Consider the following 13,831-nt stretch of genomic DNA (forward strand, 5'->3'; position numbering starts at 1 on the left):
ATCAGGTTCAGCCGTGCCATCCATGAGAACCCCGCCGCCGCCCACCTCTCAGTATCTCTCTTAACTGCTGTCCATAGTGGGGTAAAATTGCGCGCGAAGAGGTCGCCCGGGGCGGATGGGATTAGGATTCCCAGGTATCGGAACCCCTCTCTCTGCAACTGGAAGGGGAGACTTTCCACATATTGCATCTCCGGCTCCGGCAATTGGCCCCCTACGAAGGCCACGGACTTGCCCAGGTTGACCTTGTACCCGGAGAGGTTGCCATAGCGCGCCAGGGCCTGTAGAACGTGGGGGATCGTCTGAGATGGTTTAGAGATATACAGGAGGACGTCGTCTGCGAATAGACTGATCTTGCAATGGGAGTCGCCCAATCGGACCCCCGTAATGTTTTCATTATTGCGTACCGAGACTGCCCAGGGTTCCATGACTAGGGCATATATCAGGGGAGATAGGGGGCATCCCTGTCTTGTACCTCGCCCCAGGGGGAAGGACACTGATTTCGTCCCGTTGGCTACCACCCTGGCTGTCGGGGAAGAATACAAGGCCGCCATCCAGCCTAACCACCTCCGGCCCATCCCCACCGCCGACAGGACTTCTCCCATGAATTCCCAACTCACCCTGTCGAAGGCCTTCTCTGCATCCAGGGATAGGAGCAGAGCTCCCCCGTTCCGGATCTCCCTTGCGTACAGCACATGGAGGGTTTTACGCATGCTGTCCGAGGCCTGTCTATTGAGTATGAAACCCGCTTGGTCGGGGTGGACCAGTCGGGGAAGGCACTTTTCTAGGCGGGATGCCAGGATTCTGGTGAATATCTTGGCGTCAAGATTTAAGAGGGAGATGGGTCTATAGGAGCCGCACTCCCTCGGATCCTTACCCGGCTTCGGGATAACCGTGATGAGGGCCTGGAGGAAAGAGGTTGGGAGCGTCTCCTCGTTCCGAATCTGGTTAAAGAGTTTGGCTAGGGGCCCCACCAGTGAGGGTGCGAACTGCCTGTAAAAGTCAGCCGTGTAGCCATCTCCCCCCGGGGCCTTGCCCACCTTGAGCCTCTTGATGGCCGCCTCGACCTCGTCGGTGGTTATGTCTGCCTCTAATTCCTGTAATTCCGCCTCAGTCAGGCGGGGCAGAGGGTGTTCCTCCAGGTATGCCCGCATCTCCTCCGGTGAAGTTCCCCCCTGTTTTGTGTACAGTTCCTTATAGTATTCAGCAAAGGAGCCCACCACCTCGGCCTTGTTGTTGAGCATGGAGCCCCCCCGGTCTCTAATAGGGCCAACCCTCCTCTCCAGTCGACATCCCCTAGCTCTACGAGCCAGCAGTGTTCCCACCCTGTCTCCCTTCTCGTAGTACCTCTGCCGTGTGTATCTCAGCTTCTTAACCACCTCCCCTATGAGAACCGTGTGTAGTGCCTGTCGTTTCTCACTCATTTCCAGTAAAATGGATTCCCTGTCCGTCCCCCCCCGGTTGAGCCTGCCCCGCAGGGTTCCAAGGTCAGCCCGTATTCTGGCCTCGATGAGCCCCCTTTCCCGTTTACGTCTGGCTCCCTCTGCTATGAGGAGGCCACGGAAAGTGGCCTTTGCAGCTTCCCACACCATTGGCATGCCTGTTTCCCCATTATCGTTCGTCTCGAAGTATGCCGCCATTTCGTTTCTCAGGAAATCCCTAAAGACTGGGTCCCTGAGCAGCACATCATTGCACCTCCAATGGGCTGACCGAGGGGAGACGGGGAGAAGCCAGCTCACCACTAGGAGTTCGTGGTCCGACCAAGTTATTGCCTCGACTCGCGGGTCCGTGGCCACTCCGCCTCCCTCCCTAGAGGTCAGGAGCAGGTCTATTCTAGTGTATGTGTTGTGTGGAGGGGAGAAGAATGTATAACCTCCCGGTTCTGGGTGTGCCGCCCTCCAAACATCCTCCCAGTAGTGTTCTCTCAGGAGGGTCTGGAACGAGATGTTATCTTTAGAAGTCGCCTTGGGTTCTACCCCTCGGGCCGTCCACCAGTCTAATTTGGGGTCCCTTATGAGATTGAAGTCACCTCCGAGGATCATGGCCCCTTCCGCCCATTCATCGATTACCCCCATCACCTGGGTTATAAACCTAATCTGGCCAGAGTTGGGTGCATAGAGGGTAGCCAGGGTGATACGTTCGCCCTCATGGGTGCCCTTGATTGCCAGGAACCGTCCCCCAAAGCCCCTCTTGGTTTCCATGTTGGATAGGTGGAACGTTTTGTTCAGGATGATCCCTACCCCTTCCTTCTTTGAACTTCTGTGGGAGGCCCAGTAATTAGATCCTATGTCTCTTCCCCTTATGGGTGATTCCTTGCCCTGTCTATAGTGGGTTTCTTGGAGGAAGAGTACCATAAGATGTTGTTTGCAAAACATGTTACTCGTCAGGGATCTCTTGTTCTGGGAGTTAAGGCCCTTGACATTCAGTGTGCCTATTTTGCCCTCAACCATTGTCGCACAAGGGGGCCCCCTCGGATTGACCTGTGTCGTGATGTCGCTCTGTGGTCTGTGTCCGCATCGTGGATCCCGGTTTGACTCGGCTATTCCCCCCTCCCTTCCCCTGTGTTCCCCCCCCACCTTCCCCCCCCTGTCCTCCCCTCCCTCCCTTTCCCCCCTTTCCCTTTTCCCTGTCATTGTAAGGCGTCCGTCCACGCCCCCCAACTAGTGTCGGGGTTGGTCAACGAACCACCAAGGACTCTTACCCCAGCCCCGGGTATTTCTTGTGTTAGGGATCCCCATCTCGTAATATTACCCTATGTGTCGACCCCACTCATTGCCTCAATGGAGGCAGTCAACACAGAAGCCAATGAACCCCCCGGTCCCCCTCTCCCCCCCAAAGTCCAGCACTCAGCCCCAAACCGGGGAAAACACAACAAAACCATGAACATTGCATCACGCTGCTTTCCGCCCCTAAACCAGGCGGGTTAAATCTCACTCCAACATGGCGATCGGTATCGGCCTCGTGAGGCCGGGTCTCATGTTCCAACACTGCTTGAGCCTGGAGTGCAGGAGCATCAGCACAGTCCCTCAATCCTCGAGGGAGTAGCGTAGTCACGGGTCCGGGCAATCCTCGGAGCTTGGTGGCGGGTGTCTTGTTTTTTGAAACTTGCGAGTCCCCTTAACCTTCGACTTGCCGCTGAGCTTCCGCGGGCCGACCGGGCCTCTAGGGGGTTCCTGGGTGCCGGCCATTGCACTGCCCGAAGGAGCGGGTGTGTCGCCAAGCAGGTCATCTGTGGCCCTCTGGATGTCCCCCTCCGAGACCAGATGGTACCTCTCTCCCTGCCATTCGAACGATAAGTAGAAGGGGTGGCCCCAGCGGTATCTGACCCCCTTCCCCTGCAGCCATCTTGTGAGGGGGCCGCATTTCTTTCTCATTAGCAGGGTGAGGGCTGAGAGATCTTGAAATATGGACACCCTAGAGTCCCCATATTGGATGTTGCCTAGGTTCTTTGCCTTCTCCAGGATCCTGGCTTTGTCCTTGTAGTGATGCAGTTGGGCCAACACTGAGCGCGGGCCCCTACCTCCGCCCCCCGCCCGGTGGACCCTGTCGAACTTGATCTCGCCTCCAACATTCTCACCCAGGACAATCCTTACTATATCCAGTACTTTGCCCTCCAGGCCTTGTACGGTCTCGCCCTCAGATTCCACCAGTCCGAAAATGCGTAGGTTGTTCCTCCGTTCTCTGTTCTCCATATCGTCCACTTTGAAGCGAAGTTCTTCCTCCCGCCGATGTATGTCCTGGAATCTGACCTCCATTTGGGTCTCCAGAAGTGCCGTAGAGAGCTGGTTATTTTCGACCCCCTCCATCCGGTCCTCGAGGGTGGTGACTTTGGTGGCGAGGTCCGCCAGTTTGGCCCCCATGTCAGTTCGCATCCCGCGTATTTCCTCCAGGATCATCTGGATATTATTTTGTATCGCCCCCAGGTCGGGGGGAGGGGTGGGGGAGCCCCCCGCAGCCATTTCGCCTCCAGAAGCTACGAATTGGTATTTGGAGAGGGTCTCCCTCCAGTCCACGAAAGGAGCACTCCAGAGGGTTTTAAAGGGGTGGAGAAGTGTGCTCACGCGTCCGCTCTCCTGTCTGGTGGTGTGGTGGGGGGGTGAGGCCTCCGCAGTCCCACCTCGGGCCCTGCTAGTCCAAAAGGGAAGGATTCAAGATTGGGGTGGGGAGGGTTGTACTCCCGTACCGCCTCTCCGAGTCTGTGGGTGCGCCGCGGGCGATCTCACCTCTCGCGTCGGGCCGACGCGCCACACCCGGGTCCGGGTATCGGGTGGTCTCCACACTTAGCCGCGGATCTCGCATCCAATCTCCGCCTCAGCTTTCCCAGTCTCCGCGTCGCGTCTGGTTCCTCCCCATCCGGGCCCGGCGCGGCCGCCGCGGCCTACCATCGAGCTCCACTGCAGCGCGTGGGGGGAGGGGCCGGCGAATCTTCCGGAGGGCCGAACTCGGCGATGCCTTCACGGCCGGGGGTCGGAACTGGACCCAGCTGGGGGCCGAAGGTTCCCACAGCCTCGTGGGGGGGTCTCGAGAAGGTTGGGGGCCCCGCTCTTCTTCTCTGCCAGCAATTACCCGGGGCTGGGTACGGAGCTCTCAGCTCAGGCAGCCATGTTGCCCGCGCCCCCTGGTGGCCTTTCCCCGGTTAAGATTAATTCTAAACCTTCCAGCCATCACCTCTTTGTTTTTGTTATAAACTGGGACCTGACAGGTGGGAGGTTGCTCCAAGTGGTGTGTTTCTTGATCCCTGCTGAGAAAGCCAGGTTGAATGACCCAAGAGTCTTGGGAGTCCTGACATTAAAGTGATGGCTCCTCAGGAGCTGATAGTACTATACACTATATAGAAAATGCCCATGGGGTTGTGGACCTTCAAGTCATTAAAGGATTTCTGATGACGGCAGCATGTGCAGGAGGCAGGATATGACCCACACATGTCTGGTGCACAAATATGCTTGAGAGACAGGCCAACATGAAAGGAGTGGATACAGATGTATTGTTGCCATTTGTCAGCAGATAGAAGTAAAAAACTGTAAATATGAGATTCCAGCCTGGAAAATGTGTGTCTAGGAAAGAACAGTGCCTGATTCTTCATCTCACTGCCCACGATAAGTGATCTAAGGAAATACAAAGGTCCTTTCAAGACTCCCATTCAGGTGACAAGAGATGGTAGCCTTATAAAGAAACACTTAAGGAAGTTTATGGTCACTCCAAAAAGCAAGGCATTTATAAATAGCCAGATTCCTCCTCTTCCTTTTCTTCTCCGTTCCTGATACATCCTTAGATGGGGATGAAACAAAAGATGAACCAAAGGGCAAATACCTTCATATAGAGGTGCTCTCTAGCAGAATTTTCTTCATGTACCACAGAGACTAGGGCCTAACACTCAGGAAGAGCCAGCTCCCTCTCCGGAACCCAAGATTAGACAATTCAAATAGCCAGCCAGGAAGGAATTGATACTGATTTTGTCTGCCATGAGCAAGATGCTCCATGAATGGAAAGAACCATGCAAAAATGCAGTTTTTCGCTTAAAAAGGCAAAATTGTTGTTTGGGTATAAGGTTTGCTTCATCCCTCACCAGAGATTGTGTTTTTATTAGCCAGTCTCATAGGTAGACCGTCTAAAGGTTGCAGCAGAGGGATCTGTTAAAGGTCCTGGGACAAGATGATAGCCGCAGCCTTAACATAAATTACATAGATGCTCATCTTCCGCTATGAACCAGCATATATACCACTCAGGCCGTACAATCACTCTTCAATGACTTCCAGGAATTGTATTCTACTATCGACAAAGGATTAGGCATTTGAGTAGTTATGCACTAGCTTTCAGATCATAAGTTTGATGAGAGATACTGGATTGGCTACTTGAAGATGCATTCATCGGAAAGACTTGCACACAGATCGTTTTCAGAAACAATGTGGCATTAAAAGTTCTCCCAAGAGAAAGCTGTCTGGGGATTATTTAGAGGAGAGGGATCATAATATTTCTAAGGAGGACAAGCATGCTCTGGCCCTCGGACGAAAGCCAAGATTCCATCAGTCAGACTCAAGACCTCCTCTCTTCAGCACTCTTCCAAGCCTCACTGTTCATACATCACAGGCAGGTTGAAGTCAAGTATGAAGCCTGGAGCCCAGCACCTGTGGCAAGAGCTTGCTGCCCCAGAAGACTCAATGTTCCTGACTATGCCGAAGAAGAAGTGATGATTCCAGTGGTAGGCAGATTGAATCATTTCGCTGCTCTCAGGGAAGAGTCATTCATGGACCAGTGGATAATAAGTCCCGGGAGGACTGCTCGGGGGCAACATGCTCGCCTTGGAAGCTAGACGACATGGAGCAACCCAGGTTCGATCCCCGGGTCCGCGCTTAGAAACCTCTGGGTATTAAGCGCAATATAAATAACCTATCATATCATATCATATCATTATAGAAAACAGATCCAAGATCTGATTTTCTTCATATCTCCTTATATAAGGACCACAGCAACTAATTGTCCTCGGGGACTATCAGGGGGGCATCTTTTGTACAGGGAATATGTAGTGTGTAAATGGAAAGGGCAACCAACCCGCTTGGCCATCAAAAGATAGAGAGATACATTCATATTTGATAGTTTTGCTAGTTCTACAGTCTTTGGGTGACTACATTGTGATGCTAGCCGTAGTGAGTCAACACTGTGACACCAACATTTTCTTCAAAGATGGAGAGACTTCATGGAGTAGTTAAGTTGATTTTCAAAGAGGACCACCTTGTGAATCTGGGCCACCTGGATGCTTACCTGCATGTAACACAAAAACGGTTTTAGAGCCAAAAGGTGCTATTGGGGTAGCTTATACATCTTACCAGAGATGAGTTGGGGGCGTTCCACAAGGGAAATGGCTGCCACCTGGGATGAGGTTCAGACAGCACCACTTCAGGAGATTTTCAAGGCAGTGATTTGGGCAATATCTAATGCTTTCATCCAGCATCAAAGGCTGCAGCTTCTCAGAGCAACTGCCCCTAGTTTTAACAAGGCAGAGTGCGTTGGTTTCTAATGCAATACAGTTTGATGTGTGCACAGTATGTTCATAGTATTCTTTCTTTTCAACTCAGTCCAATCCATATCTTTAGGATGCCTCAAAAGTAAGGACTGGGATAAAGAAGAGCGATGTGGTGACAATATGATGGCTACATCTGGGCTTCTCCTTTACCTTCACTGATTTCGTACTCCCTCTTCCCCTACCCCTGGGGTTTGGGTCACCTCTCCCCTCCAACTCTTGGGTTGGATCTGGGATCCCTTTATCCTGTCCAGCCCTTCCCACCCTTCATACTTTGTCCTATGTGCAGTCCTTTTCATCACCTTTCAATCTCCCTAATGAAATGCAAATTAGTATAAATCCTCATTAATACTAGCCCCACTCTTTCTCATCACAGTACATATAACTTTTCTGGTGTCCCTTGTGAAACTATTTAATACACAATTCTGTCTTTTGTTTTTGAAAACCCTGTCCCTTCCAGTTCTGGAGTATAACTATCCCCTTTTACCACAATCCTCCTAATAACACACATTTCCTGGGGAATGATCTGTCATTCATCATTCAATGGGTTGGAGTGGTAGGTGTAAATAATGCGCCATGTATCCCTTTTCTGAGATTAATTGTGCCCCCTCTTGCTTTCCAGATGGACCCTAAGCTTGGAGACCTTATCGAGATTTTCCGGACTGGCTATCAACACTGGGCCATCTATGTGGGAGATGGTTACGTGGTGCACCTAGCGCCTCCAAGTAAGACCTTGCTTTGTATACTGCTCTGTTCAAAAGCCCACTAGTCCATAATTCACAGATGCAAATAATGCCCAACAAGCACATCCTAAAAACATGTAATTTGAAATGATGGCAAAATAATATATCTGATATTGCTTCTGCAAAAGGTTCCAAGTTTGATCCAAAAACCTGATGTTGTACATCACAATGATTCCCCCCAATATTGCCCACAAACTCGAAGAATATTCGTAAGACTTAACCTCACAGTCCTGCTTCCTCATGTCATTTCTTAAAACAATGAGAGGGAGTCATGCTTGGCTTCTTTACCTGACTTTACTATCTGCAGGGGTTTAAAGAGGAGTTTATAGTTACTTTAAATTCAGTCTCTGTTGTTCAGCTTCTCAAGTCGTACATCAGTTGCCTTGGAGTTCTGGACCCAAGTTCTACTAAGGAACATGATGTCGCTATTGGCTGTGCTGTATTAAGGCTGAGTCTGCTCAGAAAGCTTTCCTTTCGCATCGCCTCTTCCAGGCACCAACGTTCTAGGAGGGCTAGTGAGGCAGCTAGCTAAAGTCTGAAATGGCTCCATTCTGGTGCACTGAGACCTTCACTAGTAATTTGGCACACTCTTTCTGTGAGACCTGTGACGTGTACATTTTTTTAGACCTTGCACTTGACCTAGAGTTCGAGGCTGTGGTTGCTTGGTAAAGCTGAGGAATGAACCAAATGTTTTAAAATGAATTATTTTATTCAGTATTTGGCTTAGATAGGGATTGGGTCACCCATCTGTTGGTACCAGGTAAATATCTGTGATAAGGAGATTCTTTAATTAAACTGTGTCAGGGATAGGGCAGTACACAGTGGGGTTTCTTCAAATGTTTCACACCTTCAAAGATAAGTACTCAAGTTGTTAACCTAAACCTTCAAGTCCATGTCTCTCCATGGATACCCTATTCTACAAAAGAATGTCCAACGAAATGGCCAACATAAACGTTCAAAGTCCTACTCTTAATAAGTTTGTCGCCTCCTGGCTACCCAAAATTGCAACACAAATATTCCATCAAGTATCCAACAAAAGCATTCCCAACCTATTCTCATATGTCGAGCCGTCATCTAGCACAACAATCCATAGGCTTCATTATAGATGCAATGGATCCTTCCAACAACACTTCACAAAATAGGCTCAATTTCTTTTGTCTGCAAGATCAAGCCCATCCTCCTAACCCAGGATTTCCAAATGATGGTGTAAAACCTAGTGATAATGCATATCAACGGGGGTAAGGCTCTCTTTGTAGGGTTGCCGGCCGCTAACATGGCCCCCCTCAAAGCAGCCCATCATGCTATGGCTTGCTTCATCACCAGCTCTAGGAAATGTGCCCGCATCACCCTTACCTTTGTGCGAATTACACTCACTCCCCATTCTGACTAAGATCTGGTTCAAAACCAGATGCCTCACCTGCAAAGCAACCACTTCCAGTACGTTGGCCTACCTCCCAATCAAACCAAAAATATCAGGGGGCATACAGGCACCTCGCAGTAAGACCATCACCAGATTGGAAAAACTAGGAAACAGTCCTTCTCATGCTACAGTTCACTCCTTTGACTGCTTCGGACTGCTCCAAGTCTCTGTCAGTTCCAGAGAGAACTGAAGACCTGGATCTCCCAACAACACATTCCAATTGGTATATTATGCACACACCCCATTCGTATACTGTGTACTTTGAGAAACCCAAGGGTACTCTCATTCCTATTCCCCATGGACCCTCTGCCCAGGTGGCCAGGGAAAGGCCATTGCTCTTGGATCCTGACACTCGGGGTGAACAAGCGAGGGAGGATCACATGGGTGGATGGTCTTTGGGGACTGGGAGTGGGTGCCCTTGGGAGAGACATGGTATGCCCCCTTTCCCACCAACAAACCACCTGACCCTAAACCAACCTTTATGGGCTATTAAAAGCCTGTTTCCCTCACTTTCCCTAATGTGACATATGACAGTATTGTGATGAGGAAGAAGAGACTAAGAGGAATGAACACCACACATTTTCACCACTTAGGTACTGGGACGAGGAAGCTGCATCCTGAGCATTGGGAAGGTCAGACATGTCTTCCTAACTATGGTCAGGCAGATTTAATTCACCAGGCACGCCTGCAGCCTGTTAGAAGGCTACAGGTACATACATTGAGGGACTGGGAACACCCAGTAGAGAAGCTCCAGAAGGGAGGGAAGCTCCAAAAAGCCCCAGAAGCGGGAGAAGTTTTAGTAGCAGGGAGGCCGAAGTGGCAGATACCAGCAGGGGACTAGCTCTTCGTGGAGGCAGCTGTGGTGGGACTGGAGGCCGAACCAGAACGCCTGCAGACCATGATCACAGAGGACGCTGTTTGCATCCACTGGAAAGCAAACGGAGAACAAGATCAAGAAGCATCCGGCAGGCGAGCGGGGCTCATAACAGCAGTGTTTCCCTGCTCCAGAAGCAGAGCGGAAACAGCAGGAGCCGCCGGGAGAAGGAGCAGACCGCTAGTGAATGTCGGAAGGGCACGCAGACACCGGGGAGCTCCAAAACGGACAGCAGGCAAGTGCAGGTCCATATATTTTGAATATTGAACTGGAAATAAACTTGTATCTAATTGCAAAAGTGCATTTTGAATACCGAATGAAAGCAAACCTACATTTCACTACAAAAGTAAAATTTCAATACCGAATTGAAAGCAAATTCACATTTAACTGCAAAAGTGATTTTTGAATACCGAACTGAAAGCAAACCTACATTTAACTACCAAAGTGCATTTTGAATACCGAACGGAAAGTAAACTTATATTTAACTTACAAGAGGGCATTTCAAACTTATATTTGAACTTCAAGGACAAGAATGCATTTCAGTTAAACAAGAGTGTGTTTTTCAGAATTAGACTTAAACCTTAAGCAACACAAGTAACTATTGAATTGAGAGCAATTCACATTCAAAGTACATTAAAACTATTAAGCAATGTACATGTGAAGCCCAATTAGAACATTGAAATACAACCCCAGAGGCTGACAAAGGGGAAGACATTAAGCAGAAACACCTTGGTGCACAGGCGGAAGTGCCAAGGAACATCGTGGGGCACAGGAGCAAGCATCAAGGAAACCCTTGGCGCACATGAGCAAATGTCAAGGAACCGACAAGGGGCTGAAGAGCCCAGGGATCCTGGTTCCGTGACCTGTAATGGGTGGACTGTGTGGTCTAACAACTGCGCCTAGGCCAGTGAACCCTGAATACTGAAGACCCAGAGTATTGGGAAACCCAACTGATAAAACGAACTACAACAACTACAAAAGTTGAAGTTGAAGTCTTGGGGAAATGAGCCCTGAGTCTGAAAAACCTGCTCATGCTGTCTTGAGCGCGAGGTCACAAGAACCCCCTCCCTTTTTATTGTTTGGAATTGTGTTGCCTGAGACCTGGGGAAGGGAACCCAGACGACTATCTTGAACTATGTTGTTTGGCGCTCGAGAGAAGTGATCTTGAGACTTTTGCGGGACTATCCTATACTTGAGGACAGAAAGCGGAGAGCTGGAAGAAGCACCAAACTTTGCATTGAACTTTGCTTCTTCGGTTATTAACATCCCTACACATTGTTAGTATAAAGCCAGACTTTCAAATGGAACTATTTGACTCAGACCTTCCTGAGTTTTATTCCGATAGGGAAATCCCACATTAGCATAGGGCAAGATAGGCCTTCAACCATCCTGACATTAGATTTAATAAAGTCATTTAGTTTGAAATATGTGTCAGATACTGTCTTGAGTCCCCTAGTAAAATAGGAGTTTTGCCCACATAGTGTAGGCGAGGATTTCTCCTAACCAATGTAACTCTCTGAGTGAGGGTATACACAGAGCGATCAATTGGCTGAGAGATGAAGGACACCAGCAGGAACCTGATGACATCAGCCAAGAACGGATCCAAGAATGGGGTGCAGTTTCCTAGGTCGGAGTACTGTAGAAAAACAGGATCGTTAGATAAAGAACCTAGCCTCAAGGACCTAGTACCCTTAGAATTTTAGCTAACCTACAATGTGAATCCTGATTGTGGAGTATTGAGTCGTCTGTAGCAGACCGGAGGTAAGAAGGTCAGAATAAGGAACAGGCAATTCCCCCTCTAAGCAACATAAAAGATCTAATGAAAATCAGATGTATTAAGAGGACATGAGAAAAAGAGAATGAAGTTTTGGAACACTTACCCACTGGTTTGCAAATGACAGCTTAGTGTGGATGTCGCCCCTCGGTGTATATTGCCCAATAAGCTGTCCCGACGGCACGAGTACGCCTAATACGGAAACAGCAGTGTCTAGACCCAGAATCCGAAATGCAGACGCCTACGACCTAGGAGCGCCAGGGATGGAAGTCCAAAAGTTCCTGCGCTGAAGAGGCAATACACGAAACGGGCTTGAGTGATGATGGACTCTGTTGGATGTTGTGGATAAGTAGAAAAGCCGTTAACCAGTCCGAAGTCGATTTCCGTGTGGTTTGCAACAGGACAAAAATGAGAGCCAATGCAAGTTGAGTAGCAGTCCGAGGTCGAGAGCTGTGTTGTCTGTAACAGGACAAAACGAGAGCCAATGCAGTTTGAGTAGCAGTCTGAGGTCGAGGGCCGTGCTGGAGAAGAGGGAAGCAAAATCAGTAAGAGATGGCGAGTCTGAGTTTGTTACTGTTGAAACTGATGAATATCCAAAGAACAACGTACAATGTAGGAAGAAGCAAGAACACAGGATCAAAACAAGAGCAAGGCAAAGACAGCGTCTGGATTAGAAAATCGGAAGCACCTGGCGACGCCAACCCAGAAGTAAATACCTATGGAACCCGCCCCTGAACACTTTGTACGCTTTCACATAATGGACGCCATAATCACCATGGTAACCGTCACATGGTATGACGGTTGTTCGGAAGACGTGATGGCGGCTCAATGATGACAGCAGGTGGTTTCCCTGTCCTGGTAAGCGGGTCCCAGTATACCTTGACGAAAATTGGGAAATAACAGAAGTCTTACACCGGGGTCTTGTAACCCGGCACTGTCTCTTGCGAGAAGATGAGTGGGACATGACATGGCGTAGTCTCTGAGTTGGGGGAATCCTGACAATAAGTCTGTTACCTGGGTCATTCTTCATGATGCCTTCACAGTACTTTGATAATTATTATAGATGTTTACTTAATGACTTGATGAAGGATTTTGTACCAATGTTTTACTGTTTGACCTGGGCAGCACTCCATAGTTCCCGAGGTAAGTTTGTGCTATAAAAACATATAATAATAAAAATGATAATAAAATGCAAACGGATTCCTGAGAAGGCTCTTCCAGTGTTGCTTGCGGTTTTGACTTGTCGTTGGTCTTCCTACTTTCACAGTGCCAGGTAAGACCTCTTCCAGTTCTCAAACGTCAGACTTAAGCCTTCACAGGCTCTTTGCCTCAGGCTCTGTCTCCACCTTGTAGCGTTCTAGGTCTCTCCCCAACTGTGGGTTTCTCAGTATTCACTTTTGGTCTCTCCCGGACTTTGCGTTTGTCAACATTCAGTTTAGGGCTCTCCTAGACCTTGGATTTATCAGCATTCACTTTAAGTTTATCTGAGATCTTTGGTTTCTCAGCATAGCGCCAATGATTCCTCCAGAAAACCTGGCCTGGGAACCTTCTTATGTGGCCAGGGGAAGGCAGACACTTCCTGATTCCGACCCTGGGTGTTATGTTCTGCGGGAGGATGACATAAGGGGGGAAATAGGTCTGGAAGAATGGGAAACCCCCTTACTTAATTTTCCCAGAAACCCAAATCTTTTAATGGCTTATTGCCAAGCAACAGAAGTCAGAAAAACTGGGATGAGGAAGAGGACTGAAGACAAACCGGAGAAGGTGCTTGCCAAGTCGCTGGAAGCCAAAGCCACAGAGGACCAGCAACCGCAGAGAGGATCGTAGGTGAGCAACCCGACCAGTGAGTTTACAGTGGGAAAGTGACTCTGGGATGCTTGAATGCCGCTTGTGTGGTGCAGGTAGACAAGTTCACCCATGTGGGAATGAAAGAGGCGATAAAGTTAATTTTGAATACCGAAATATTACAAAGCAGTGAAAGTGGCCTATTAAGAAACCAAGTGAC

The 13,831-nt window shown here is 49.3% G+C and overlaps 1 protein-coding gene across 1 annotated transcript in view; it reads left to right on the forward strand.

The window, feature by feature from the left end:
- Positions 1–13,831, forward strand: part of LOC138567109 (phospholipase A and acyltransferase 3-like) — a 106,256-nt gene that overhangs the window by 37,733 nt on the left and 54,692 nt on the right. Inside the window, exon 3 of the mRNA XM_069644989.1 lies at positions 7,638–7,740. Within this exon, the coding sequence (XP_069501090.1) occupies positions 7,638–7,740 (103 nt within the window). The remainder of the gene's footprint in view (positions 1–7,637; positions 7,741–13,831) is intronic.

Source organism: Ambystoma mexicanum, chromosome 2p (genome assembly GCF_040938575.1).
Source record: "Ambystoma mexicanum isolate Mex_15411 chromosome 2p, UKY_AmexF1_1, whole genome shotgun sequence".
In the NCBI taxonomy this organism is placed as follows: domain Eukaryota; kingdom Metazoa; phylum Chordata; class Amphibia; order Caudata; family Ambystomatidae; genus Ambystoma; species Ambystoma mexicanum.